The sequence below is a fragment of the Silurus meridionalis genome, chromosome 8 (assembly GCF_014805685.1).
Source record: "Silurus meridionalis isolate SWU-2019-XX chromosome 8, ASM1480568v1, whole genome shotgun sequence".
Lineage (NCBI taxonomy): Eukaryota > Metazoa > Chordata > Actinopteri > Siluriformes > Siluridae > Silurus > Silurus meridionalis.
The window spans coordinates 5,473,160-5,500,712 of NC_060891.1; the positions used below are offsets into that span (position 1 = coordinate 5,473,160).

The following is a 27,553-nucleotide window of genomic DNA, read 5'->3' on the forward strand; positions in this document are numbered from 1 at the left end:
AGTCTTTAACGCGACTCAGAAGAACTCGTTTCTTGTTATCACGTCTTGATTTTCTCGTGATCTTGAAATATAAACATTGATAATTTTTTCTGTGTATTGGGCATAAGAGTATGTTCTAGATCAGGGGTCACCAACCTTTTTGAAACTACTTCTTGGGTACTAATTAATGTGAAGGGCTACCAGTTTGATACACACTTCTGAAATAACAAATTTGCTCAACTTACCTTTAATTATATGTTATTATTGATAAAGTAATGATATTCATCTATGTGAAGACACTGATCATGTGAATGATTTCTAACAATCATTATCAACAATGATTTAAAAGGTAGGAAACAGATCAATATCAATATGTAAAACTTTATTTCTATAAATCTCTGCAAGTATTTACATTTTCAAATGATCACTTTTGTACAGATGATCAATTAAGTTTTTTTTTTTTATATTGTCATTTTATGCAATTGTGATTTAAAAAAGAATAGCAACAAAATAAATTAGATGCAGCTCACTGGCAAGTGGCGCTACAGTGAGCTATTTTTTAGAAAAGCCTCGCGGGCGACTCATGTGGTCTTTGCGAGCGACCTGGTGCCTACGGGCACCATGTTGGTGACCCCTGTTCTAGAGGCAAGATCATGGATAAAAAACAAAAGCACGTATGGCGGCGGACGCGTCAATTTATCTATGATGCTGCTTCTAGAACATTCCTTGTGATTAATTTAATTTCATGGTTAATTACATGGTTATGGTCATTATCCATGATGCCTCTGGAACATGCTCTTATTCAAGTGTTTATCACGAGAAAATTAAGTCGTGATAACGAGACTATTATGTCGAGATCACAAAAAAACTAAGCAACCCTATGTTTTGTTTGGGTTGTGCGATATACCCGATTATGTCTAATCACACAACAATTCTGATATCGTAGACTATTATTGTAGATTTATTCGTAGATTATTATCATAGACTATATCGTACACCCCTATGTCGGAATTCCCGAAAATTCCCCACACAGCCTGGCTTGTAGTTTTAATCATGCTTCTGACTTTTGTCCATTTTTTCCCTTCTTTCACTCTGTCTATCTATCTGCTTGTGCTCCTTTTTTTTCCAACCAGTCACTCAACATCTGTCTTCCCGTCTGTCTTTTATCTTTAATACAGGAATGAATTCTCTCTTTTATTTCAGGAAGCACCCCAGCCCCACAGAGGAGAGAGCTGTGGCGATCCAGACGGGTTTTCTTCCTCACGCCGCAGGTGATGGTGAACGATCTGTCTCGAAACACGTGTCCCGCTCCTCAGATCAAGTGCGTTGTGATTGATGAAGCTCACAAGGCTTCAGGGAATCACGCGTACTGTCAGGTACTGTCGTCTTCCATATATATGTTCTTCAGACGGACATACGCGTGGAGAAAACCCGGACTAATGCGTTTGTCCTGCAGGTGGTGAGGGAGTTATGGAACCAGACCAAACAGTTCCGCGTCCTAGCTCTCAGCGCTACGCCCGGCGCAGACATGAAGGTTCGAATCATAGTCTTTCATCATTACACTAACAAAGGACACATTGCCTGCAGTATATATGCTATGTGGCCAAAAGTTTGTGGACACCCGACCATACAATTGTGTTTTTTTTTTTTTTTTGCAAACTCATTCCACAGTTAGTCCACATTTACTCTTATAATAACCTCCATTCTTCTGGGAAGATGTTTTACTAGATTTTTAAGTGAAAATTTTTGTACTCATTTACTAGGGTGTTAGTAAAGTCAGGTACTGATGTACGTGATGGTGAGAAGGCCTTAGCAGCGTTGGAGCTCTATAACAGGAAATCAAAGTCATGCTGGAACGAGTTTGGGTATCCTAGTTAAAGTGAAGGGGAAAAGTTCATTCTACCAAATCCATCCTGTATAATCGTGTGCCGCCATATTTGCGGTAACAGTTTCGGAGAAGAAGCGCAATGTGGCTAGAAAAGTCGGGTGTCCTAATACTTTTTGGTAATATAACTTATGTATTGAAATTACCTGGTTTTTTTTTTGTTTTTTTTATATTTTTATATTTTATATTTTCCTAAACCAAGGTATTGCTATTTTTAATAAAAATGTTGACGCACTCATGATTAAGAGACTACACTTTCCGACCACATGATGGCGCGCCATCTAATTTATTTCAGTTCTCTCATGCTGAAGAATATATGCCAGGAATAACTTCTGTAAATATATTTAACTAAAGAATTTGTTTTACATTTATTTACACCATGTTGACTATTGAGGCACTAAAAATACAACGCTACTTAACCATATCAAGAAGAGAATGTTACTTCAGTCATGTTGTGGTAGATGTGTTTTAAGTTGACTAGTTACACACACACACACACACACACACACAAAAAAATCTAAATCGTGAATCGGTCTAACATTCTAAAAAAAGCGACAATGTACAGTGGAACCCGGTTATCTCGACCTCGGTTACCTCGACAACCCTATTAAGTCTGCGTTTTTGAAGTGGAACCGCCAAATTCTCGCTTTTTCTAAGCATTTTTTATCGGTTATGTCGAGAACCAACATATACCAACAATAACGGACAGTGAGAGTGTGGAAGTTTAAATAGGAGCTGGTGATGATGCTAAACGAGCACCATATGTGCGTGATTGAAGCAGAGCTTCAGAGAAAGCGGCCGAGAAAGCACCTGCCACGCTGAAGGGGGCCGAAGGGGGCGTGGCAGGTGGATTCCTGACAGATAAACATGTACTGTATGTATTTTTATAGCATGCCTTCATCAAACAAATCGCGGCAACGCTGTTGTATAAAAAAACCCTTCAAAAACACGTGCATGCACATTCTCATGTATTAACGCACATCATGTACATAAAGAAATTTCAAGCACGTTAATATATTGCCGCCATTTTGATTTTCGTTTATCTCGATCATCGGTTACCTCGATGCTTTTTGGCGACCGCCTAGGACATCGACAAAGCCGGGTTCCACTGTATTTGCTGTATCTCCCAGCTGGACACTTAACTGAGTGTGTTTTGACCGTTTGAGCGAACGCTGTCATGATAAGCGGTGGTATAGTGGAAGGAAATATAGTTCCTATTGACGTTAATGTTTAAGTATAAATATTTATATGGTATACGCGTATTACAATTATTCAAATATTCTAAACTCACTTGTTTAAAAAAAACAGATAGGATCGATACTTCTATTTTAGAACCGATCCTTTTGATACTCTGCCAGTATCGGAAATATCGATACTTTTAGGATCAATCCGCCCATCCCAAGAGTGTAAGTCGCTCTGATTGGAGCTTTACAGTCGACTAGTTCTACTGGATATGATCAAACACCACTTGACCAATCAAAATCAAGCATTTATTGCCATCGAGGCAGCAAAGAACACTGGAATCAGCCATCATTCTACATTATTTTGATCATTATCAATATTGTGTTTGATGCCATTGAGTGTGTATGTTTTGCACGTAGGCGGTACAGCAAGTCATTTTCAACCTACTGATCTCTCACATCGAGCTGCGCTCGGAGGAGAGTCCGGACGTTCAGGCGCACTCGCATCAGCGCACCCTGGATAAGATTGTTGTCCCTTTGGGGGAATCTCTCACTGGATACCAGTCTCGTTACATACAGGTAGGACGCACCTGATCTTCATGTGGGCCCTGATTGCATATATTTGGAAGTGGTTTAAAGAATCACACCTCACCGTAGAGTGAGGCTTTTAGCTCAATTTGGGTGCCCATGGTAGCCTCAGTCTCCTGGGTTTAGATGACAGGAAGATGAACCTGAGTTGACCTTCTGCTCTTGTTGTCGAAGTTTGTAAAGGTTCTGAAATGCTTTTCCGCGCACAACGGTTGTAACACGGAGTTCCTACAGTCTCCCTGTCCATATAGTCCTTATAGTCCAGAGGTCCCCAAACTTTTTCTGTAAGTGCCACATGTTAGTGTGTAGATTATATTATGATTTGAAATGCATTTTTTTTTTTATTATAAAGCTTTTCTAATGCTCCTAATGCTTGATTAGTTTATTACTTTGTTATGCACCGTACAGACAAATGAGCATCACTTTTCAAAAGATATATAGCCTATTAAAAGAACAATATTACTATCAATGACACTTTTTATATACTGTAATTTCCGGACTATTAAGCGCACCCAAATATAAGCCGCACCCACTGAATTTTACAAAGATTTTTATTTTGAACCTAAATAAGCCGCACCTGTCTATAAGCCGCAATGTCTAAATTGAAACTAATGGACTTTACACAGGTTTTAACGAAAGACAGTGACTGTTACACGGCTTGTATCTAAACAGTTGCCTACCAAGAAAGTCATTGTTCACTGTCTTCATCCTTCCTTTCACAACTATTTCTCTCGGGAGTTTTTCTTTTGGCATCGTCGTGCGTTTAAAAATCACCATCGGTGAAACATTTCTCTCGATGCCGTGCAGCTCAGAACACAGGTGAAGTGCGTTTTTTCATGCCCGGTTGTTTTCAGCATGACGAATGATTCACATTTCCTGTAGACAGTCCGAGTGAGTGGCAGGTCAAACGTCAGAGGAACATCATCCATATTTATGATGTGGTGCGACCCGATTCAGTGGGAGCGCATCTGATTTAATATAAAGAGTTTCATTGGTTCACCTGAACCCGTTCGGCAATTTCATTGGTCTAATGTTTTTGGGGGTTTAGTTTTTTGGCTTGAAACTTGTGAAACCCAGAAAAATCCATAAATTAGCCGTTTCGTTGTTTAAGCTTATTGACTCTTAAAAAGAGTATTGATATCGATAGATAGATAGGTTGGATTGTTCTTGCCGATTATACGATTAATCAACCGACTGGTTTTTATTTAATATTCATTTGAAAAACTATCAAACACTTTATGTAAAATAGTACTGAACTTTATTAGAAAAAAAAGCCTGTACTCAATGATGAAAATGTGCTAATAAATTATATAAAGATATATATAATTAAGTAAGAAATATAATATAGCGATTCATGCAGCGTGCAGAGTCGCATATTAAAAAAAACAGCACGTGGCATCAGTGATTCGCCTCTAGAGGCCGCTCTTGTAACGAAAGCAGACCAGAAGACGGAAAAACTATCGGGATGGATTTTTTTCCTGGTAGCCGACAGTTCCAGCAGTCAACTGTCTGTGCTTTTTACCTCAATTAATAACTAAAGGATTTTTTTTTGTATGAAAGCCAACCTTTATTATCAAATACAGATATGATGTGAGTAATATTTTTAAAAATAATAATTTTTTTTGTTAATATTTTTAAAGAAACGCGTATAAGTCTCTCGTGGTGTCCATAAGCTTTTTTCTGGTGTAAAATATAATCTGCCACTGAGATTTTTCGTGTAATTTGGATTCGATTCGGAATAAATCGAAACCAAATCGTTCGTCTGTGAATCCAGAGGTCAGATCTGGTGATCTCTAGTGTAACAGATCCTAGTTCACTGAGCGTTGCATGGACTGTGCATAAAGTCCACAAACCTAATGTCTTTTCTACATTTGAAAAAATTAAACACTTTATTAGATTAATTTTTTTATATTTTATTTCTATATCCATTTTACCAGTTTTTGTGCGATAATTTGGGTTGGGTATGGATAAGGATGAAGTTCTGGTTATTTACATAACTTTATTCATTATTATGGATGTTTAAAAAATTTGAAAAAAAGGTTGTGTTATGTTTCACATATTAAAAATTATAATTATAATTTTCATAAAAAGACAAAAATAAATAAATTAGGAATTAGGAATTATGAACTTGTGGTTTTGGAACCGTTTTCCACAAGAGTTGTAGCTTTCAAATCTGCTGTGACTTGCTGCTGCTTCTCAGTTTTTGTTTTTTTGTTTGTGTTGTTTCTGGCTTTTCCAGTTCTAATCACATCGAGTCACCGAACAGGATTTGCCAGTCCTTTTCCATCTAACTCATAAACATACATGAGACATTTTCAAAATGACTGCATCCATTTTCTGAAACTGATTTTCTTTTTGTGTACTGTCTGTTCCTGCGTCTAAATAACCAACACTATTAATGTGTACGTGTTTGATTTGGTTGTACTAATATCCAGTGTATTCATAATTACTGTGATCATAGTATTCCAGCAGGTCTTTTATTGTCACGCCCATAACGAACCACCAACTAAACCACTTATTGTTCCGAAATTGTCTTTTTGAAGTCTTCTGTTTACGTCTGCATTTAAGGTATTTGCTAGACACTCCCTAAATCGTTCATTTTGCCGTCTGGTTAAAATACAATACGTCTAAACCGGAAGAAGCCAAAAGTTTGTCCTATGAAAGGCCAAAATTCAAAGAAGATTTGGCAGAAAATATAAAAAAAGGAAATGTTGCATTATACCAAATGCTATATATTAAATTGAAAGTCGCTTTGGTTTCCCTCTTTTATAATTCAGTATTCAAAAATACTGTTCTGAATGTAATTCAAACATAAAAAAAGACATTTGTGTTTCAGATCAAAGGGCGAATATGAAACAATATATCCAAATTTCAGTTTTCACTTGATATTTTTGTAGCTCAGTGGTGCCCAAACCCTTTTCTATGAAGGGCCAAAAAAATTAAAAATAAAACTTCATTGAGGGCCATGGACCAAAAATAAATGTTGCATTATACCAAACATTATAATAAAATTAACACAGTTGTATTGGCACGGAAATACCACGATAGACGGGGGGCTGACTGTATTGCCATGGTTCCTCTCATTTATGATCTTTATAATATACAAAAATCAAAAATAAATAGTAAACATGACTGTAACCTGCTAGTAATGTGGTTTTATTTTCAAAGTTCTAGTTCACTAAAACTTATCGTCCAATGAGAAACAATCCAGCGCATTATACTAATTTAGCTGTTTAGTGACCTCTAATAAAATATATAAACCTGGTCCTTATATTTGGTTCTATGTTTTTCCAAAAGGCATTTTTTTAAACTTACTAAAAACCCATGTGCATGTCCTTAAGTGGCCCAGCCAGAGCCTTGACTTGAACCCAATTGAACATCTCTGGAGAGATCTGAAAATGGCTGATGCTCCCCATCCAACCCGATGAAGCTTGAGAGGTTCTGCAAACAAAGAATGGGAGAAACTGCCCAAAAAAAGCTGTGCCAAGCGTTTAGCATCATCCTCAAAAAGACTAACGTATTGAGCAAAGGCTGTGAATTTGGAAAGGAATTTTGAATTGTATTTGCGCTTGCCATTTCCATAGTTGGACGCATAGATTATGACATATTCCAAGCACAGTTTTACATCTTGCATTAACGATTGCGTTTTCGCTATCGAGAAGGCACGCTGAACGGCAAATTTCAAATAGAAAAGCAAATCTTTCTTACGAGTTATGACCGTGGCGTGTTTAAATATCAATAATAATTAACAAGTCTGCTTTTTCGCTTTTCCCCACCAAAACTCAAGTTGAATTGCAGATCCTTTTGTATTTCCGATGCCTTTTATGGAAAGTTGTCAATCAAGTGTCAGGGGTGGGACTATATTATTGAGCCTGTTTGTATTGGGAAGTGACAGTCAACAGCCAAAAGAGGAAATTGTGGAAGAGTTATGATGCCAGTTAATGCCAGTACAGACTCTACAGATTTCCTCTTATTCAGAACACATTTCATTTTGGACAGGTTAAATGAGTTCGTGGCCTTGGCGAACAGCAACGTCGGTAATGCCGTCTTCGCCAACCTAAGTGAAGCGGCTAACAGACTTTTTGCACAAGCATCATACTCCAACATGCCCTCTGTTCAGATGGACACTGAGCAAGCTTTACAGCAAGCTTTTTACAAAAACACAACAAAAGCAGAAAGAAGACCAGAGTTACAGCACTGATACAATATAATATAAATTTTTTATTGAATTATTTATTATTAACTGGTTCAATGTGTGTTCATATTTAAGACTGATTGTACTGTTATTATTTACGGGATAGAAACCGAAACGCACCTAGTAACATTTTTTAAAGTAAAATTTAAATGTATATAATTAAAATATAAAAATAGCACTACTATATAAAGATAGATAGGTAGGTGGATAGATGGATAGATGTTATATATAAGCATTAGGTCCTTAATAATATAGACAAATTTGAACCTGACTCCTGAACCTGGCTTTCACTTTTCAGATGGCCACAAGGTAGAATCATGTAGAGTCACGATTTTTGGTTTACAGCAACATCTTTCTTCCCACGTTCATTCTAGGGCTGAAACAATTTCTCGAGTTATTCAAATACAAAAAAGCATCAAAGAAAATTATTTGCCTTGCTTCATTTAGTCCATTTAACTAAACACTGAGCACTGGCACCGTGTTTCCACACGGACCATTATTACTGACGCACCATCCACTGAACTCTGGAGCGCTCTTGACGGGTAAACACAGAAGACGCTGCAGAAGGAAAAATGGCGGAACTGGGAGAAAACTGCGAGGAGCGAAGATTCGGACCAAAGAAAATACCAGAAAGTTTCCAAACTTTGGGATCATTTCAAACTAAAACGGAAAGAAAACACCGTAGAGTGCGGTTTTTTTTGTTTGTTTGTTTTAAGTAATTTGAAGTAGATTTTTATGGTTTTTATTTATATATTTATATAAATAATTGTATTATTAAATACACTAAATGGGTTTAGTTTTGACAGATATTCTTGTATGCAGTTTCAGCAATAACAAATGTATTATTTAATTTATTGTTCATCTTAAGAGACCCGTCTTATCTCCTTTTGTATATTTAGTATTGCTCTTTAATAACGAAAAAGTACTTCTTTTAAAGAAGAAATAATCGACGGAATATTCGACAACTAAAATAATCGCTAGCTACAGCCCCAGTTCATTTATTTTTGTATTTTTTAAAAAATTTTTTGTTTTTATGTTTTCTGAATTTCTGACCCAAGGCAGTAGCAAGAAAAGAATGCATAGCCCTTCATATTTACACAGCAAGATTCCTTGAAGCGTTTCTTGGAAATTAACTTCCTGATAAAGAATAACGTTAGTAAACATGCAGCATGTGTACGCACTTGTTAATTTAATTAACGTGAGAGCTGACTGGAAATTTGTTAATAAAGAAAGAACACTTTTTTTTTTACAGAGGAATAAAGTTAAGAAAAAGAAAAAGTTAAGCTGAGCGGAAAAACTTTACACTGCTGCGAGTTATTATTCAGAAATATACCGTCCTTTCGAACTTCCTGTTTCAGAGGATGTTTTCTCAGGAAACCCTTCACTGTCTTTGAATGAACCATATCTCATTGACGCGATGTGCAGCTGCGGGGTTGGTGTAGCCGGCTACGATGAAGGAGTTGGTGACATACAGCTCGGGAGTATCCAGGATCTCTGCCAGAGTGTTGATTTGATTTGTGAGGGTGGACTCATTGGTAGCACCACTGAAGGCCCTGGGACACAGAACGCACCATGACTTGCTAATTAGCACGAACATCTGTTTACTGATGAACCTGTAACTGTAAAACACGTGTTCTCATGCAGCGGACCTGGTGTAGACTATAGTGTCTGGCCACTCCTCAATCACAATGTCGGGATCAAGAGGCTGTGGTGGCCGAGCCTGGTGGTTTAAGGGAAGATAGTACGCTACGGTAACTCCTCTTGACAAGCTCTCGTTAGCCCCCTCTATTCGCACCACCGTCAGGATGGGTATGGTCATGCCCAGATAAATTCCTGTAATGCAAAGCACCGAGACGATGCAACAAATCTGTGAGCAAACTTACTATTTGTTGCGTTTTTATTTATTTATTCAATTCATTCTTTGTCATACCTAAAGAATTCTGCTGGCAAATGTATCTCATGATCTTCATGAAGCCGTAGCCAATGCTCTGTTCGTACGTTTCCTCTTCGACCGTGGTGCAGGCCCAGTGCGCTTTGTCGTAGCGCCGCTTCTCGTAAAGCAGGTCCCCACACTGCTGGGCGGGAAAACACACCTCGCACTTTAGATCCTTGTAAAACTATTTCTTAATAGAATTGATTTATAGCACCCTGGAACTCGCATCTCCCCGTGGCTTTTCTTCATCCAGGACCTTATTCCTTTTTAAAATAGGGATGCGCATAGCCAACAATACGATACATTAAAGATACATATAAAGCAGCTACCAAAGCGATTTGCCCGTATTTAAATGCAGTGCGATCTGATTCAACACGATACAGTTGGAAAAAAAAATCGCAAAATGGTTACAGATTGTACGTTTTAATTTTTTTGGGTTCAAACAGTGAATAAATTTTCTTAAGTGCCTTCTGACTTGTAACGCATGGCCCTTTCACAAACAGGACTTTGTAGCAGATTAAAACGATTCAATTAAACCAGGAATTCTTTTCCTATTTCTGTGTTTTTGTACAAGTTGCGCATCAAGTGTTACTGTTATTTTTAGTGTGATTTTTCAATTTTTATTTATATTTTTTATAAATATATAAAGACTATAGGATACTTTTTAAAAATTATTTATTTCTTTTTTTTTTAAACATTATAACCAAACATGATGTTTTTTGAACTAAAAGTGCAATGTGCAAACTTACTTTCGCTAACAAGTTTTCTTGTTTTTTTTAGAAAAAATAATAATGAATACAACATCAAAACCTTTTTTGGGGGGGGATTACTAAAGTGCAAAATGTACAATTTATTTACAATTTCTGTTTTTTCTAGGAAAATAAAGTAATATAACAAAATATGAAGGATTTGTAAAGTGCAAAATGCAGACTTAACTAAAATCACTTTTTATGAAATAAACAGTTGTCACCTGGAAAAACAAAACAGTAATCCCTAAAGAAAAAATATTTTCCCATTCAGAAGCATGGTTCTGTTTGAGGTGCTTGAATTAATTAGTCGTGCTGCTTCCTTTAGTTTCCACAAACTACGGACAAATTTTATTTTGGCTTGTTCAACGTCGGAAGTTGCAAACCCGAACCATTTTCATACGACTGAAGAAACCCCGCCTGAAATTGGAAATCAAAATCGGTTTTAATTTTTCAACATCGACAAAAACCATAAAGTCGAATTAATCGCTAATAACAATTAACCACAGCTCTAATCAAAATATTGGTTTGCAATATGATTATACATAAACAACATTTTAAAAAGTCGATACATGAGAAACCCACACTCATTACCCACGGTCCTCTGGTTTATTTTCTATATTAAACAAAAAGAAAAAATAATTACATTTATGTCATTTGGAAGATGCCCGTATCCAGAGCGACTTATAGTTATCCTAGTTATACAACTGAGCAATTGAGGGTTGAGGGCCTGGCTCAAGGTCCCAGCAGTGCCAACGTGGTGGTGCTGGGATTTGAGCTCATGACCTTCCGATCAGAAGTCTAACATCTTATCCCCAAAATGAAACAAGCTGGAAACGCTCTGTATATGTTAGAATGTGTGGAAAACAGGCGTGTACTGGTACAGGGCTTTCAGTTCGGTGCACATGTGTGTGGACAGAGAGTTTGTTTTGTCTCAACCTCTGACTTTTTTTTTTTTTTTTTATTATTATTATTAAACTTGAAAACATACACAACAATGGCAGGGGTATAAAAAAAAAAAAAAGAAACTAGAGTTAGCGCAGTGTCACTGTGGCTACTCACTCCGTACTGGAAACTTTGAAGTGCGTTGTAATTTGAATGTGCGATTTTGTTTTGCGCATGCGTAAAATCTCGTATGACAGTCTCCCGATATGAATTCTTTAGCGTTTCAGTGTATCCAGCTTCAACGATTTCTTTTAAAAGGAGAAAATACAGACAATTTCGCATATCGATGGAGTGAATGAATGAACGATGGAAGGAATGAATAAAGACATCTGTTAAAGTACGCCGAACAGAAAAATAGGTTAAGATCATAACTTTAGAAAATCTAATATTAAATGTAAAACACACACGCACACTTATACACATCTGTATTACGCAAACGGAATTCAACCAAAATTAACTACTTAATTGAAATTTTCCATTTATTTAATTATATTTCATTCATTTGTGCCAATTAAATCGATTACTCAATTTAATCAATATAATAAAATGTTTATTGCATTCATTTGACTTATTCTATTCTATTTTTATATATTTTTATGAAGTATTATTTATAGATATTATATATTATTTTATATATTATTTAAACAAGCAGGCATTTTATTTCAAATTGTTTTACAAATTTAACCAGAAAAAAATTAAACCAGATTTAACTTGAATATTTTGACTTGAAAATTGAGGTACGTAACAAAACCGTGAATTTTGTGCACCGTTACACCCCTAATTTAGCATGTGTTTGGCGAAGCTGAAAGTCTGCTTATAATTATTCCTACCTTTTTTTTACGTGAGAGAAGTGTGAATGAAACCGTTTCCCGCTGATGAGTGCCGTTATTATTGGTTGTTAGCTGCTGAATGGGTTCTGCCATATCTGTAAAAACAAGAGGAGGAAATAAGAGCACATTGAGATTCGGTCTGAGTGCAATAAATTATTAGAACATAGCCTGGCCTGAACTAGTTATTAGCACTAGCAAAGCTCCGTCATTAGTAGAAGTCGACGATAGTGGATTTTACAGGTACCGATAGCTAGGTTGGATCGTACTTGCCGCTAAGCGATTAATCAATCAATAGTTTCTAAAATGTATACTGTATAAAAAACAAACACACCATGGACAATATACTGAACTTTATTACAAAAAAAACGCTACTGATTCATGAAAATTTACTAAATTAAATACATACAAATAATTTAATTATATTAAAAAAAAAAAATTGGTAAATAAGACATGCATTCAAACTGAAACAAAAAGTAACACCCACAATAAGTAAAAAACACTTCTTCAACTTTTCCAGCAAGCTTATTGTGAACAGCTTAAAGGCATATTTCACATGTTTATGTTCTACTGTATTGTCCAGTGAAACAAGCTGTACACTCAATACACCCACCATCTATATCAGCAGTCCCCAAACATAAGTCAAGTCAAGTGTCTTTTATTGTCATTTCTACTATACACAGTAGTACACAGTAGACAGTAAAAACGAGACAACGTTCCTCCGGAACCCTGGTGCTACACTAAACAACAACATAGAGCTACAACACAACACAAGCTACATAAAGCGCATCGAGTGCAACCAAGTGCAAATGGTGCAGACGAAAAACAGTACAGACAGACAACACAACACAAGACAAGACACAAAACCCAATATAGCGCCGACCAGTAAACCCACTGTATACTTTGATTATACAGTACTGTGCGAGGAGAACTGTAAAAACTATACCCGGGAGAGAATATAAACAGAACAATGTAGTGCAAAAAACAGCATGTAAACAGTGTAGTATAATACAGTCAAAGGTGCAAAAAACAGCAGAGATGTTGTCTGTGAGGGCCACATCGTTTTTCCTTTATTCGATGGTGTTCTGTCTGTAACAGAAAATGACATGCCGGAGTGACCACCAGTATTATTGTGGGAATTTTATTATGATTTTAAATATATTCGTTATGTCTCCTAATGCTAGATTAGTTTATTATTTTGTTATGCACCGTTCAGACAAATGAGCGCATTACTTTTCAAGAGATATATAGCCTATGAAAAGAACATTACTATCATAATGACATGTTTTCATGTTCATTGCTATTGAAATCAAAACATTTGCTCACTAATCAACTGCCTTTTTTTATGTATACTGAATAAAAAACAAACAAACTAAACCCTTCATGTTAAAAAAGTACTGGATTTAATTACCAAAAAAATTCTGAACAATGCCAGTCATATTTAAAAAAAAATAAATATGTATATAAATATATGTTTTACTAATATCATATCTGTATTTGATAATAAAGGTTGGCTTTCAAACTAAAACTTCCCTTAGTTATCAATAAAGGTTAAGGATAGTTCATGCAATCAACTATTGGCAAAAAGTCCATACCGATAGTTTTTCCGGCTTCCAGTCATATATATATAAATTTGGCTTTGATCCAACACTATTTCAAGACAGACAACAATCTTGTCGTTCCGTGGCCATAGCATCTTATACCTAGTTTGCATTCCCTTCGGTGCCACTCAGATTGCGCCCTGTAATCTTCTCCGCTCCGTGCCTGCATTCCTTTGGCACTCAAAGTAGGTCCGTGTGGTTTACCTTCATGTGCGCAGATGTGCCAGGGTGATAACAGAGAACAGGTTTAACCGAGTACAAACATTGCAGAGCCTTTAGGTTTCCCATTGTATGGTGAATTCACACTGCGACACCTGACCGCCACACCATATGTGCTTTTTAAACATATTATTTTAGTTCTGTTTGCTGTTATAATCAGTTTCAGTGTTCTATAAAGGCTTTGAACCATCTCTGGTTAGTAGTGATCTTTCAGCTCCAATAATGAGATCTGACAATGATTTTAGAGGAAGTAAGGAGACAGTTCATTTCAATGGTGTTCAATGGGCTTGAGGAGGTCAAGGAGGAGGGAAAGGAGAAAAAAATTGAGGGGGGGGGAGGAGTAGGAGTGTAGGAGAGTGGAGGTTAGAGTGGGCACTTTAAATGTTGGTACAGACATGACATGCATGTAGTTGGGTGGAAAGAGGCAGATGTAGAGGACAGGGGGGTATGGGATGGATGATCCGCTGTGGCGACCCCTAATAGGAGCGAAAGAAGTAGTAGGTCAGGTGTCCTCAAACTTACGCACTTGCCTCAAGGTTCCATCATGACCTCTGATGGACATATTATCAATCATCTATACGCCAACGTTTAAGAGGGGGCGATGACGATTGACTTATTTCGCCACCTCTGCTAGATAAATAAACGGAACCATATTATATTTTACCTCTCGGCACTTCTATTCGATGTCCTCTGGCGGCGTCCTGCCAGAAATATAGCATCCTGTTCTGCTCTTCATCCTCCATCATCTCCCTCTCCGCAAAACTCGAACCAGAGAGCTGATCATCATCAGATAAAGTCTCGAGATCTTCCAGTGTGATCATGCCGTGCTGAGGTTCCGACCCCTGATCCTCTCCCTCTCTTCCTCTACCTCTTTCTCTTTCTCCGTTAAACCCACACGTCCCTCCGTCCATCACGAATACCCGCAGGTCAAATTAGTGGCGCGCGCCCTCCCGTTTTATTGTTTTTCGGAACCGCGCGAGCTTTCACAGACAAACAAACAAACAAGTAAACAAAAGCAACAACAAAGCCGTTTTTTTATTATAAAAAGAAAAAAGAAATCAGATGAAGTAAAAGCGCAGCTCCGGAGCGACTCTGCCGCGCTTCATGCTTTATAAGCGCTCGAGCGACACCACGTGACCCGGACAACCCACGTGGAAGCGCTGCACAAAATTGTACTTTTTGATCGTGTTTTTTTATAATAAACCTATTAATTTGCTAGTTTTGTTTACATAACAGCTCAGGTTCTATATATGAACTGCATCTACATATATTTTTGGAATATAAGCGCTCTGTGCGTGCGCGCGCGCGCGTGTGCATGCGCGTGTGTGCGCGTGCATCACAGCCCCCTGGCAAATAAGTCCTTGTGATTTCCCTGTGAGAAGCACGGAGATGCAGATGCTCTGCTGTTAAAGCTGTAGAGATCCCTTATTTCTCCCCCCATTCTGATGTTTGATGAGAGCATTAACTGAATCTTTTTTACCTGTGATTTTTTTGTGCATCTTTCTGCTGATTGGATATTAATAATAATAATTATATATTTACAGTGCATCCGGAAATTGTTCACTCCATCACTTTACTTTTCCACATTTTGTTACGTTACGGCTTCATTCCATAATGGATTAAATGCATTCTTTTTTTCTCAAAAGTCTACAAACAATACCCCATAATGACAGCATGAAAGAAATGTTTGAAACCTTTGCAGATTTATTCAAAATATAAAGTAAATCATAATCATCACATGTACGTAAGTATTCACAGCCTTCGAAATGACAATCGAGATTGAGCTCAGGTGCATCGTGTTTCCACTGATCATCCATGAGATGTTTCTACAACTTTATTGAAGTCCACCTGTGGTAGCCGTGAAGTCCTTTTAGGCAGGTCTGGAAAAATGTAAAGCAACAATGTTTAGGAAAAAAAAGTAAACCTAAATATATACTAAGTATAATTGATCAATTAACAAAATGGACCCAAGAAATCCAAATCAAAATGAATATCTGGTGTGACCAGCTTTGCCTGCAAAACAGCATCAATTTCACTTGCACACAGTTTTTGAAGGAATTCGGCAGGTAGGTTGTTCTGGACATCTCGGAGAACTAGCCACAGATCTTCTGTGGATGGAGGCTGCCTCAAATCCTTCTTTCTCTTCATGTTTTCCCAGACAGACTTGATTATGTTTAGATCAGGGCAGCTCTGAGAGGGACAAAACTATTATTCCCAGGACTCTTTGTTCTTCTCCACACTGAAGATAGTTCTCAATGAAATTGGCTGTATGTTTAAGGTCGTCGTCCTGCTGCAGAATGAATTCGAATTAGTTTTTTTCCTGCATTGCTGACTCAAATAGTCTTCTTTCCATGTCGGAGGTATGACTTTTTGGCTGTAATTCTTCTGTGAAGACCACTTTTGGCTAGACTTCTTTGCACAGTAGATGGGTGTACCTGGGTACCTGGTTTCCACCAATTCTTTGTTGATGGCACTGCTGGACATCTGATTTCGAAGACAAGTCAGCGATGTGCCTTTCGTTTGCTGCATTAAGTGACTTTGGCTGACCACTGCATCCATGTTCCTCAACACTGTATGCTTTTTTTTTTATAGCTTGAACAGCACATCTTGAAACCCCATTCTGTTGTGAAATCTTTGCCCGGGAGAGACCTTGTGTCTCCTTGCTGTGCTCAGTCTTTCCACAGTATAGGACCTGTGACATGAAACTACCTCACCTTCATAGTTTGCCCTTCCTCTGTTTCTCGCCCAGTTGTAAACCTCCTACGCAGCTGTTAATGACACCCCACATAATGTAAATAAAGATGTAAGAACTGAAAGCTAAAGGGTGCGAACACCAAATATTGATTTGGATTTTTTTATTTACTTTAATTTAGCATGCTGTGTTTACTTTTACTTGTAAGTTGTTGTTTTTTTTTTTTTGACATCTGGTTAGCTTCACAAGAACTAAAACCAGAGAAATACGTGAGGATTTGATTCAACTTTGGCTATGACTTCTGAAGCGGAAGTGTTGAATAATAACAGTATGTATAGTTAAATTAAGGCTTTATAAATGTCCCTCAACTCGTACTGCAATACTTTACACACACACAACAAATCCCATATTAAACCAATAATGTGCACACTGCCAGCCCTCCATTGTCCTTGGAAAACAGGGTTAATCATAAGAATCTCGCCTCCTTGTCGGTGCGCCCGTGTCGATCCGATCACACACAGTTCCAAATCACATCCAGGTAGCTATGTCAACCGTGTGAACTTAGAAAGGTCCCTCTTTTTCGTGTGTGTATATGAACCAAATGAACCTCTCTAATGTTAAAGAATTAGTGAAATGGATTTTCCGATACGATACTCTCCAAAGCATTTATAGCAGTTCAAGCAGTCATCTGGCTTCATGCTGCTGAGCAACACTGAACTGATCCAGGCACTTCAACCCCAAAAGGGAAAGAGACCGGAATAGTGAAGGGGACGGGGGACATTTGGTTAGTAAAAGAGACTCGCTTTCTCTACAGAGGTAGCAAAAAGTATTAGGATTTTAGCTGGAAACAAAACGAATCTCGCATTTCTTCGTCCAGGTCTGTTTGCGAATGTCTGTCTGAAAGTGGGCAGTTCCATAAGCTATGAGTTTGGTGTTTCAGGGGGCATTTGGGGCTTGTTAAATAAAGAACATGATTTACATCTATAATGTGCGCAATCTTATCTGAAGCCCTTTGTATAACAGGTTACAGTCCGGGATAAAATAATATACATTGAATGGTGTGTATTGTGTGTGTGGTCGATACAGATATGGTACAGATATTAGAGTCTGTCTGATTTAGAGAGAGGAGTGTGTACTAGTTGGTTTTATCCAGGAAGCTTCACACACACACACACACACACACACACACACACACACACACACACACATACACACACACACAGTGTTTGTGGACACCCGACCATCACTCATGTGTGAGACCAAGTTGGCATGGAATTTCCCTGTATTCTGTTTTCAGCATTAAGATTTTCCTTTTTTCGGAGTCTGTTCCTTTAGTCGTTTGGGTTCATTGTTCATAATAAGTTTTTGATGTCTACGAAAAAAAATCGTTTGTCATAATACCTTTTAACAAAGATCTGTTGTGTGTATTTTGTATTGTGTAAATGTTCAATTGTATCGTGTTAACCAACAGCCTGTTTTTGGTTCTGAAAAAGGTTTTGGAAAGATTTACCTCGCGCCTGACCCAGATGAGCGTGCTGAACCTGCGTGACCTTCGCTCCCTCACAAAATACCAGGTCATTCTGGCTCGAGAGCAATTTAGACGCAACCCTCCATCCAATCTCACGGTACGGCCTTTAAAATCTGCTCTGTGACCTATATAGAGTGCAAGAAATGTGATGATATTGGATTGTATTCAATAATAGCAAATATTTGTAATGTTTTGGAGCAGGAACACAGCACGGTGCACTGGAGGGTGATTTCGCTCTGTGTATCAGCCTCTACCATGGTTATGAGCTCCTGCAGCAGATGGGCCTCCGATCTCTCTTTCTTTTCGCACAGAACATCATGTCCGGCTCTAAAGGTGCCTCAAGGGGCTTAAACAGACTTGTTAAGTGCTGCATTATGTTTTACCCCACTGCATAGTTAAAGGCCTGCGTACTGCATTTGCATTATAACCAGAGGTCAACAGATAGTGGATTATACCAATAGCCAGATGGGATTGTACTTCCTGTGAACAGATTAATCAACCGATCGTTTAAAAAAAATAATAATAATTTATTAAAAAATGCTTAATGAATTAAATATGTATTTTATATATATATATATATATATATATATATATATATATATATATATATATATATATATATAGCAGTGATTTGCCTCTAGAGGCCGCTATCGTACTGTATAACGCAACCCGGAAAAACTGCCGGTATGTGTTTTTACCGGTAGTTCCAGTGATTCAACAAGCAAAACATATTAATTGGCCAACCTCTAATTATAAACTTTTTTTTTTTTTTTAATTACACGATTCGTTTTGTATTTTCTCAGAGACTTCACGAGCCAGAAACGAGCTGCAGCGCTGTCCTGTCTTTATGGACCTGTACAGGGAAATGGAGACCATGTTTCTTGACACGACCAAAGGCACTTTATTGTTCTTTAATTGAAAGACCAACATTAAAGATCATACACAGTGTTTATTCCAGCCTGTTACATTTCAGACTTTGTGGTTTAATTGTTTACACTGATCATATGTGATGTTTGTTTTTTTTTTCTTTTCAGGGCCTGGGGATCAGTTTTTCTACAGCCATCCAAAGCTCCAAAAACTGGATGAGGTGATCCAGCAGCATTTTAATGACTGGGAGAAGAGATCAGGTACAGTTTACTACGTTTATATCCAAGGACTTTATATTTTTTAACATAATCATGAAAATAAAATGTTATTCCATGATAGTGTTGACCAGAATCAGTATTATATTTGGAAAAACGAATCCATCTCTGATCATGTTGCTCTAGGTAATGCTGCAGAACCTGCAGCCAAAGCAGAGAGCACAAGAGTGATGATCTTCTCGTCATTTCGCGAGAGCGTTCAGGAGATCGCTGAGATGCTTAATCGCCACCAACCCCGTGTCAGGGTCATGACCTTTATGGGGCAAGCGTCTGCCGGGAAAGGAGTTCGAGGTTTCACTCAGAAGGAGCAGCTTGAGGTAAAATCTTAATCATGGGTGCAAGAGTTACCTTACATCATTGCATACATGATCATTGAGTCTCTGCTTATGATTATTAGCTGTGTGCACCAATAGTCATTTATTGTAGTTCCGTCATTGTTGAGGTTATCAGATTTTCACTTATAGACACAGGAATGCAAAAACGGTTGACTGTAATGCTTAGCTATTATAACTGTTCATAGGGAACCATCCTCAGCAGCAGCATGTTGTCTCCAAATGAGAGGTAGGGCATCAGTATGAATCGGGCAGGTTTGCAAAGAAGAAACGGAAAGGATCACTGGTACCTCAGGAGCATGTTTAACTCGACGGAGGGGTGGGGGTTCGGGTCATCAGGGAGGAAATGATGCATTATTCGGTATCTTTATTGCATAGTTAAGGCCACTGTGCAGAATGATCTGGGTGCAACCACTGTAACTCAATAATGATGGAAGAGACTGATAGTCATAAAGTACACGATGACCTGTACGAGGAATTCAATTATAAGGTGCACTTAGTTTTTCGCACATATAGTTTTTTTTTTCATTTCAGCTTTATTTATTATGGCGTGTCTATATATATATATATATATATATATATATATATATATATATATATATATATATATATATATATATATATTACCACTTTGTGGGAACAGTTTGTGGTAGTACCACATGTAGCTGAAAATGTCAGGTGTCCCATTACTTTTGTATATATTATGCGTTCTTAATGTGTTTTATTTTTAAAATATTATCAGGTGGTGCGCCGGTTTCGAGAGGGCGGCTTTAACACCTTGGTCTCTACTTGTGTGGGGGAGGAGGGACTGGACATCGGAGAGGTCGACCTAATCGTCTGCTTCGACGCTCAGAAAAGTCCCATTCGTCTGGTGCAACGAATGGGCCGAACCGGGCGCCACAGGCAGGGACGCATAGTGGTCATACTGGCTGAAGGACGAGAGGAGAGAGTGAGTCCTTTTAATAATAAAAAAATAATAATAATATTAAAGAAGACACTCTGGTAATCCTTTCCCTACATTTTAATGAGTGATATCCCTATTTTAATTAGCGTTATAAGATCAATAAAATCATCTGCAATGCTGAATACATAATTGGACACAGATTGGAGACAGTGAGGTCACTGAACAAAACTCCTGTCCATCATAGAAAATCCATCCCACCCACTACCTGGAGTTCATTCTTCAACAGACTGATTCAAAGTATGGTTCAGGAAATTAACTAGCTGTTTTTTCCCCTGTTTCTCCATTTTAACTGGTGGGGCGTCAGTAATAATGGTCCGTGGGGAAACAAAATCGTATATAACCACAGCTACAGTAGTCATTTTTCTGTTTCATTTTTATTGTATTTTCTTGTGTATTGTATGCTGACATGGCATTCAATACATTCTTCTACTACTACTATTTTACAGACCTATAACCAGAGCCAGAGTAACAGGCGCAGTGTGAACAAGTGCATCATGGGAAGCAAGCACAGCTTCTCCATGTTCCCACACAGCCCCCGCATGCTGCCGGCTGGAGTCACTCCCATGCTGCACAAGATGCACATTACATGTGGTCAGTTTGAGGTCAAAGAGAGCAGCAGGCGGTCCAGCAACGTCCGACAGTCACTCGGCAGAGGGTCTCTTCTCGAGCCGGACGCCCAGGGTACTGACCCAAAAGCCTATTACTTTTATGTTCAAATAATAATTACTGACTTGACTCGGATAGTACGGAATTCCTAAGAGGCCATGCATTATATTTAAATATATAATTTTTTAAAATTATTATTCTTGTTTTCTCGTGATCTTGACATAATTTTCTCGTGATCACGCCACTTTTTACTGTAGATGCTGGTGTCTACACAGTTAGCGAGCTATCCCATGACCCAGACTCACGGCTTTACAACAGCTTGTATCTAAACAGTAGCCTACCAAGAAAGTCATTGTTCACTGTTTTCCTTCTTCCTTTCACAACAATTTCTCTCAGGAGTTTATCTTTTGGCATCGTCGTGCGTTTAAAAATCACCATCGGTGAAGCTTTTCTGACCGATGCCGTGCAGCTCAGAACACAGGTAAAGTGCGTGTTGTCATGCCCGGTTGTTTTCAGCGTGACGAATGATTCTCCTTTCCTGTAGACAGTCCGAGTGAGCGGCAGGTCAAACATCAGAGGAACCTCATCCATATTTATGATGTGGTGCGGCCGGATTCAGTGGGAGCGCATCTGTTTTGGCTTGAAGCTTGTGACACCGGGAAAAACCCAGAAAAAAAACATAAATTAGCCGCTTTGTTGTTTAAGCCGCGGGGTTCGAAGCGTGGGAAAAAAGTAGCGGCTTATAGTCCAGAAAATACGGTATGTGTAAGTCTCAGAGATATTTGAGTTCGAGTGAGTCCCTGATCCAAGTAAAAGCGAACGCGATCATCCATGATGCCGTGATGATGCAGAATACAGAGAAAAATGAAGTACTGATCACGAAGAATCAGTGTTTATGTTGAGAAAACGAGAACGTATATATCATAATAACATGGACTTTTAGGACTTCCGTAGAATTATGTTAGAAGCACAAGTTTAAATCAGCCAATGAATCCTGTGTGTAAATGTTGATCGTAAGCATGTGGCTTTGTGTGCAGATGGTCTGCAGGGTCATGTTAAGGACGACGGCTTTCTCTCACCTGCTGGCGAGGCGGAGTGGTTATCTACCATGAAGTTGGGTGAGAATGAAGCCCAGCCCAGACTCCAGCAATCCTCCTTCCTGTGCTTTAACACAGACCCACAACCAGAGGTACCCTCTTCTCATGTAGTGCCGTGCTCATGGTTAGGGTCTGTTAGGGTAGTTACAGCAAGCAGTATATATATGTTTATACATGCTCATTGATTTGATGTCTGCTGCTTTAAGATTTGTATTGAGTTTAATAAAAAATCTCCATGCTAATTGGGAAGATCATATTCAGAACACGTTTTTATCTATCAGCAGAAATGAGGCAAAACTTGCACCAAAGTTGATTTCTGAATTAATTGTTGTTTAAAAGCTTTTAAAAAGCTTTATTTCTTAATTTCAAGGTTTTTATTTGTCACAAACATGGTTATATACAGAATACAGCTTTGAGTATTTCTGAAGTCTGTGCATTAAATAAAAGGGACATAAATATAAGATAAGAGAAAATATGAGGAAATAAAAGAAGACATGAGAAAATATATTAAAACGGGGTTCCCAAACTTCGGCTTGTGGGCCAGATACAGCCCGCCCCTACATTTGAAATGGCTTCTGAACAATGCCAGAAACAGAGAATTTTAAATATGTTTAACTCGAACTTTAAACTAAAATTCCCTTAGTTATTAATAGAGGACTTCCAGTCTGCTGTCATTACGTGAGCGGCCTCTAGAGGCGAATTACTGAATCACGTGCTGTTTATTTTTACACAGTAGACTGTGTGCTGCACGGAGAGCGCTATAATATATTTATTATTTCTATTATATTAATTATATAATTATATTTATTAATGGATATATTCAAATTTACGTTAGCACATTTTCATGATTCAGTACTTTTTTTTTTTTTTTGTAATAAAGTTCAATACTATTTTACATGTTTTTTTAATCCAGTATCCATTTAATAAACTATCAGTTGATTAATTAGTTATCGATAAGTACGATCCAACCTTGCTATAGATATCCACTCACATCAGTAAGTAAGTAAGTAAGCATTTTGATTCAAATAGCAATGATTATAAAAGCATGTCATTATGATAGTGAAAGTAATAAAGGTGGTAGTTAGTGCAAATATATTTAGACGTGCAAAAGGCAAGTACAAAATGTAACTGTTTAAAATTTAACTGCTATAAGACAGTTGTACAAGTGGATATAATATAACTATACTCCGTGTTGGTTACAGTCCGTAGCTATCATGTCATTTAATGATGATTTGCAAAGTTGTCATGTGGATGAGTGTGTGTGATGTTTGTGTAGAAGTGTGTGAACGGCCCGGTGCGAGACCTATCTCTTTGGGAATGGAGACACTGGCAGAATCAGCCTCTTCCAACACATAAAGTGGACCACTCGAGCCGCTGCCTCCATTTCACCGCCATCATGGAACTTATTGACCAGATGAGACAGGAGGAGGAAGGGGTGAGGCACAGGGGGGCATTGTTTATTTGGCATTGTTATTATGTTTGTGCACCATTTTGCGTTAAATGCAGAAGGACAGGGGTCAGGGGGTTTTGTGTGTGTGTGTGTGTGTGTGTGTGTGTGTGTGTGTGTGTGTGTGTGTGTGTGTGTTTTAGGGCCTACATTTTAGGCTTAAATTTACTTTTCTAGGTCTCAAATAGTTGTAAACAGGTCGTAATTTATTTGTTTTTTGTTTGTTTTTGGGGTGTTGTAGTCTCTCTTTCGCTAGTCCAAATATAATTTACTGTATTACGACGAAAAATGAGACCAACAGCCATTCAGCTTTCTGTTATTGACACGAATCTCTCTTGAACTTTACCACAAATGTAAAACGGATTTAATATTTTGCGAACGACGTTATTGTTTGTGTTTGATTTCGTAATATAAGTTTTACATTTTATTTTTAACGGTCTTAAACACGTCTTAAAAAGTCATAACATTGACCCTATATGATGTTACACAGTTATAATACACCTTTTTTTTTCAGTTAAGCTTAAAGTGACCTATTACTTGTTTGGAATATATTATCAGTACATTATAGATATATATATATATATATATATATATATATATATATATATATATATATATATATATATATATTAAAAACAAAAAATCGTTACTGTGGAGAATTTAGAAATGGGAATTATATCTGGCATGACCATTAGCTTCTCCTCTTAACTTGGGTTAGCGTGATTCCTGCCCCATTGGGTCTTTTAATGGGTTAAATCAAATCTCCATGCTAATTGGGAAGGTCATATTCAGAAAACGTAATGTACAGCAGAATTGAGGCAATAATATTTTACAGCAGAATTTTACAGCAGAATTGAGGGAATAATATTTTTATGAAAAAATCTTTTTCAGCCTCTTTTTTTTCTAAATATTTCTAATATCTACAATATTTTCTAAAAAGCCCACATTTATTTCTATCCATTGAATTAATCCGTAGTTTCTGATCCAACAGAGTGGGTGCAGGTATGAATCTGAGGTCAAGGCATATCTACAAAAGGAGGATGTTGTTGGTTTTGAGGAGGATGGCACAATAGCGAAACCTACAAATCCTCGGCAGAAAAGATCTAAACCTGGGCTCGTCGGTCGAGCTGTCAGGCATTCTGTTTCCAAAACTAACTTAGATAAGGAGGACCAAGTGGGACCTTCTTCAAGGACCTTATTAAATCATAAAGCGTCTTCAGAGTCCGAATGTGATGCCACTACAGAAGGTTTAAGTGTGTTTTGTTGCGACTATGTTGATCTCGCAAATGATGGTAATGCCATGCAGACTGATGTAATTGAGCGTCCTGAGACAAATCCCGTGAGGAAAGACGAGCAGACCCACGGTTCTCCTGAACACACAAAGGGACTCCAGACAAACCCTGATGAGGACATTGGTGAATTGTTCTATTTACCCAAATGGAATGTCTGTCAAAAACTCAAATTCAGTCAGTCTTCTCGAAACTTGGAAACGATCCTCTCGAATGTCAAACTTCTTCTCTCTAGATCTCCACCCGAATGCTTTGATCTACAATGCTCATTGAGCGTCAATGAACCTTCCGACTTTCATGAATCAGACAAGATCTGCAGTAGTCCAAACGAAGAGCTCGATCAATTTCAGGTCAATTTTGACCTTGAAGAATTTGAGAGTTCGTTAGACTCAGACTCTGTGGACTGTAACATAGCAAGAGCGGTTCATGAAGCTGTAACGTTGCCTCATGAGACAGTTTCGGCTGGTCCGGATGGTACTGCCAACAGTCCAAGCTGGGATGAGGTCTTTGAAGACGTTGTAGATGATGGAGCAGATAAAAATGCGAATCCGCCTTCTGAGTCTAAAGTTCATCCTAGAAGCTTTGATGAAAGTGTTGACTTGTTTGGTGATGATGAGGCTTTTCTACAAATATCATTACCGAATATTGAGACTCCACACAAAGACACTGTAATTCCCATCATCAGACAGGACAATGAACAAAAGAAACCATCATCTGAGCAGAGGTCTGCGACTTTCGATTGTTCTCAGGACATTTTTTCGGTGAACTTTGATCTTGGGTTTTCCTTCGATTCTGAAGAGGAGGAGCCTGCAGAACCAGCCTCTGACATGACTGCAGAACCTATAGCTGATAATAAGAACACGTTCACTTTACTAACCCTGAATGAACCCAATACATCTTCCAACAGCCTAGGACATATGTCGACCCCGAGGATGGGTCAAATGGGCAAAAAGCTACCATCTCTCATCGCCAAGAGCAACCTTTCACCCATAATCATAGAGCAAGAGAGTTTGATGAGACCAAAGGCTTCAACACCTGACACATTTGTGTCTTCAAAAAAACGAAATCTGGGGCTCTTTCCTAAAATATCGGACTCACAAGCACGTGCAACGGGGAACCGACTGTGTCGGAGGTCTCTGCTTGATCCAGGGAAATCTTGTTCAGGTTGGTTTATAATTTGCAGTAGCTTCATATTTGTTCTTTTTTTTTTTTATTCAGGATTGTTTGTTTTTTAGGTGTATAATAATATATCATATAGCTCTGGTCACTAACCATTTCGGGGACAGAGGATGTCTTAATACAGGGTGTTTTTTTTACAGAGGCCAAGGTAATCAGAGCTATGATATGTTGCTGTTTTGAGAAGAGTAGTGGGCTCAAAACACAGCCCTGTGAGATGCCAGTGTTTAAAATGAGGGTTGAGGATACCCGTTTGCCCAACCTACCTGACTGAGGTCTGTTGGTCAGAAAGTCCAGAATTCATCTGCATGTGGAGGTGCAGATGCTCAGGTTAAAGAGCTTGGTGATCAGTACAGCAGGATGACTGTATTGAACGCAGAACTAAAGTCAATGAACAGCATTCTGATGTAGGTGTTGTTTTTATCCAGGTTGGTGAGGGCTGAATGAAGAGCCATGGACCTGCATCTGACCTTTTCGGGCGATAGGCAAACTGGTGTGGGTCCAGTGTAGGTGGTAGGCCTCCATTGAGGTGATTCAAAACCAGTTTCTCAAAGCACTTTATAACAATAGGGGTAAATGCAACCAGGCAAAAATCATTCAGGCTTCTGCAGCTAAATGCTTAGGCACTGGTCTTATGGTTGTAGTCTTCAGGCACGTGGAACCCATGGATTGGGCCAGTGACAGTTTGAAAATGTCAATGAAGACCTGTGCCAGTTGTCCAGTGCATGCTTGAGCGCGTATGCCGTCCAGACCAGCTGCCGTGCGTCCATCCACTCTGCTAAATGCTAAATAGACATCTGTTTGGAGAGTGATGGTGGACTGTGAGCAGTAGAAGAGTCAGCAATTGAGGTGCAATGTCCTATGCCTTGATCGAAAGCAACGAGCAAAAAAAAAACAATTTTCTTTAACAATTTTCAAAAGAGGACAGGAAGTGACAGCGATTTTGTGCCTGCACAGAAAAACAACCTGAGTTCTGGATTTGTGGTCCTCCATTTAACATGTTCATGAGGGAACTCCGATTTAAACCACATTCCACACGTAAAACAAGGATTGCATTCAGTACACATGCACCGTACCGAAACTTTTTGGTGTTTGGTCACGTGTAGCATTAAACCGTATTTACTGTTTGGAATTTTTTTATCTGTCTTAGTGGTGGTAATTTGCAAGAATTTAGCCATTGG

General features: G+C 38.2%; 2 protein-coding genes across 6 annotated transcripts in view; one reads left to right on the plus strand and one right to left on the minus strand.

Annotated features, from left to right (window-relative positions):
- The window catches only part of soul3 (heme-binding protein soul3), a 24,752-nt gene extending 9,541 nt beyond the window's left edge, over positions 1-15,211 (minus strand). Inside the window, exons 1-5 of one of the 5 annotated variants that reach the window (XM_046856003.1) lie at positions 14,764-15,209; positions 12,283-12,377; positions 9,759-9,903; positions 9,478-9,661; positions 9,001-9,381 (exon numbers count right to left, since the gene is read on the minus strand). In XM_046856003.1, coding sequence (XP_046711959.1) covers positions 9,210-9,381; positions 9,478-9,661; positions 9,759-9,903; positions 12,283-12,377; positions 14,764-15,010 — 843 coding nt within the window. In that variant the 5' untranslated portion in view covers positions 15,011-15,209 and the 3' untranslated portion in view covers positions 9,001-9,209. Of the gene's footprint in view, positions 1-9,000; positions 9,382-9,477; positions 9,662-9,758; positions 9,904-10,581; positions 10,928-12,282; positions 12,378-14,763 lie in introns of those variants that run through there. The other 4 variants (XM_046856004.1, XM_046856006.1, XM_046856005.1 and 1 more) reach the window with 4 other exon arrangements.
- Positions 1-27,553, plus strand: part of fancm (FA complementation group M) — a 35,574-nt gene that overhangs the window by 2,423 nt on the left and 5,598 nt on the right. The window contains exons 2-14 of the mRNA XM_046855967.1: positions 1,183-1,355; positions 1,436-1,513; positions 3,466-3,624; positions 18,285-18,416; positions 18,520-18,652; positions 19,123-19,215; positions 19,354-19,446; positions 19,588-19,778; positions 20,536-20,742; positions 21,204-21,438; positions 22,401-22,552; positions 23,737-23,895; positions 24,899-26,360. Of these exons, the coding sequence (XP_046711923.1) occupies positions 1,183-1,355; positions 1,436-1,513; positions 3,466-3,624; positions 18,285-18,416; positions 18,520-18,652; positions 19,123-19,215; positions 19,354-19,446; positions 19,588-19,778; positions 20,536-20,742; positions 21,204-21,438; positions 22,401-22,552; positions 23,737-23,895; positions 24,899-26,360 (3,267 nt within the window). The remainder of the gene's footprint in view (positions 1-1,182; positions 1,356-1,435; positions 1,514-3,465; positions 3,625-18,284; positions 18,417-18,519; positions 18,653-19,122; positions 19,216-19,353; positions 19,447-19,587; positions 19,779-20,535; positions 20,743-21,203; positions 21,439-22,400; positions 22,553-23,736; positions 23,896-24,898; positions 26,361-27,553) is intronic.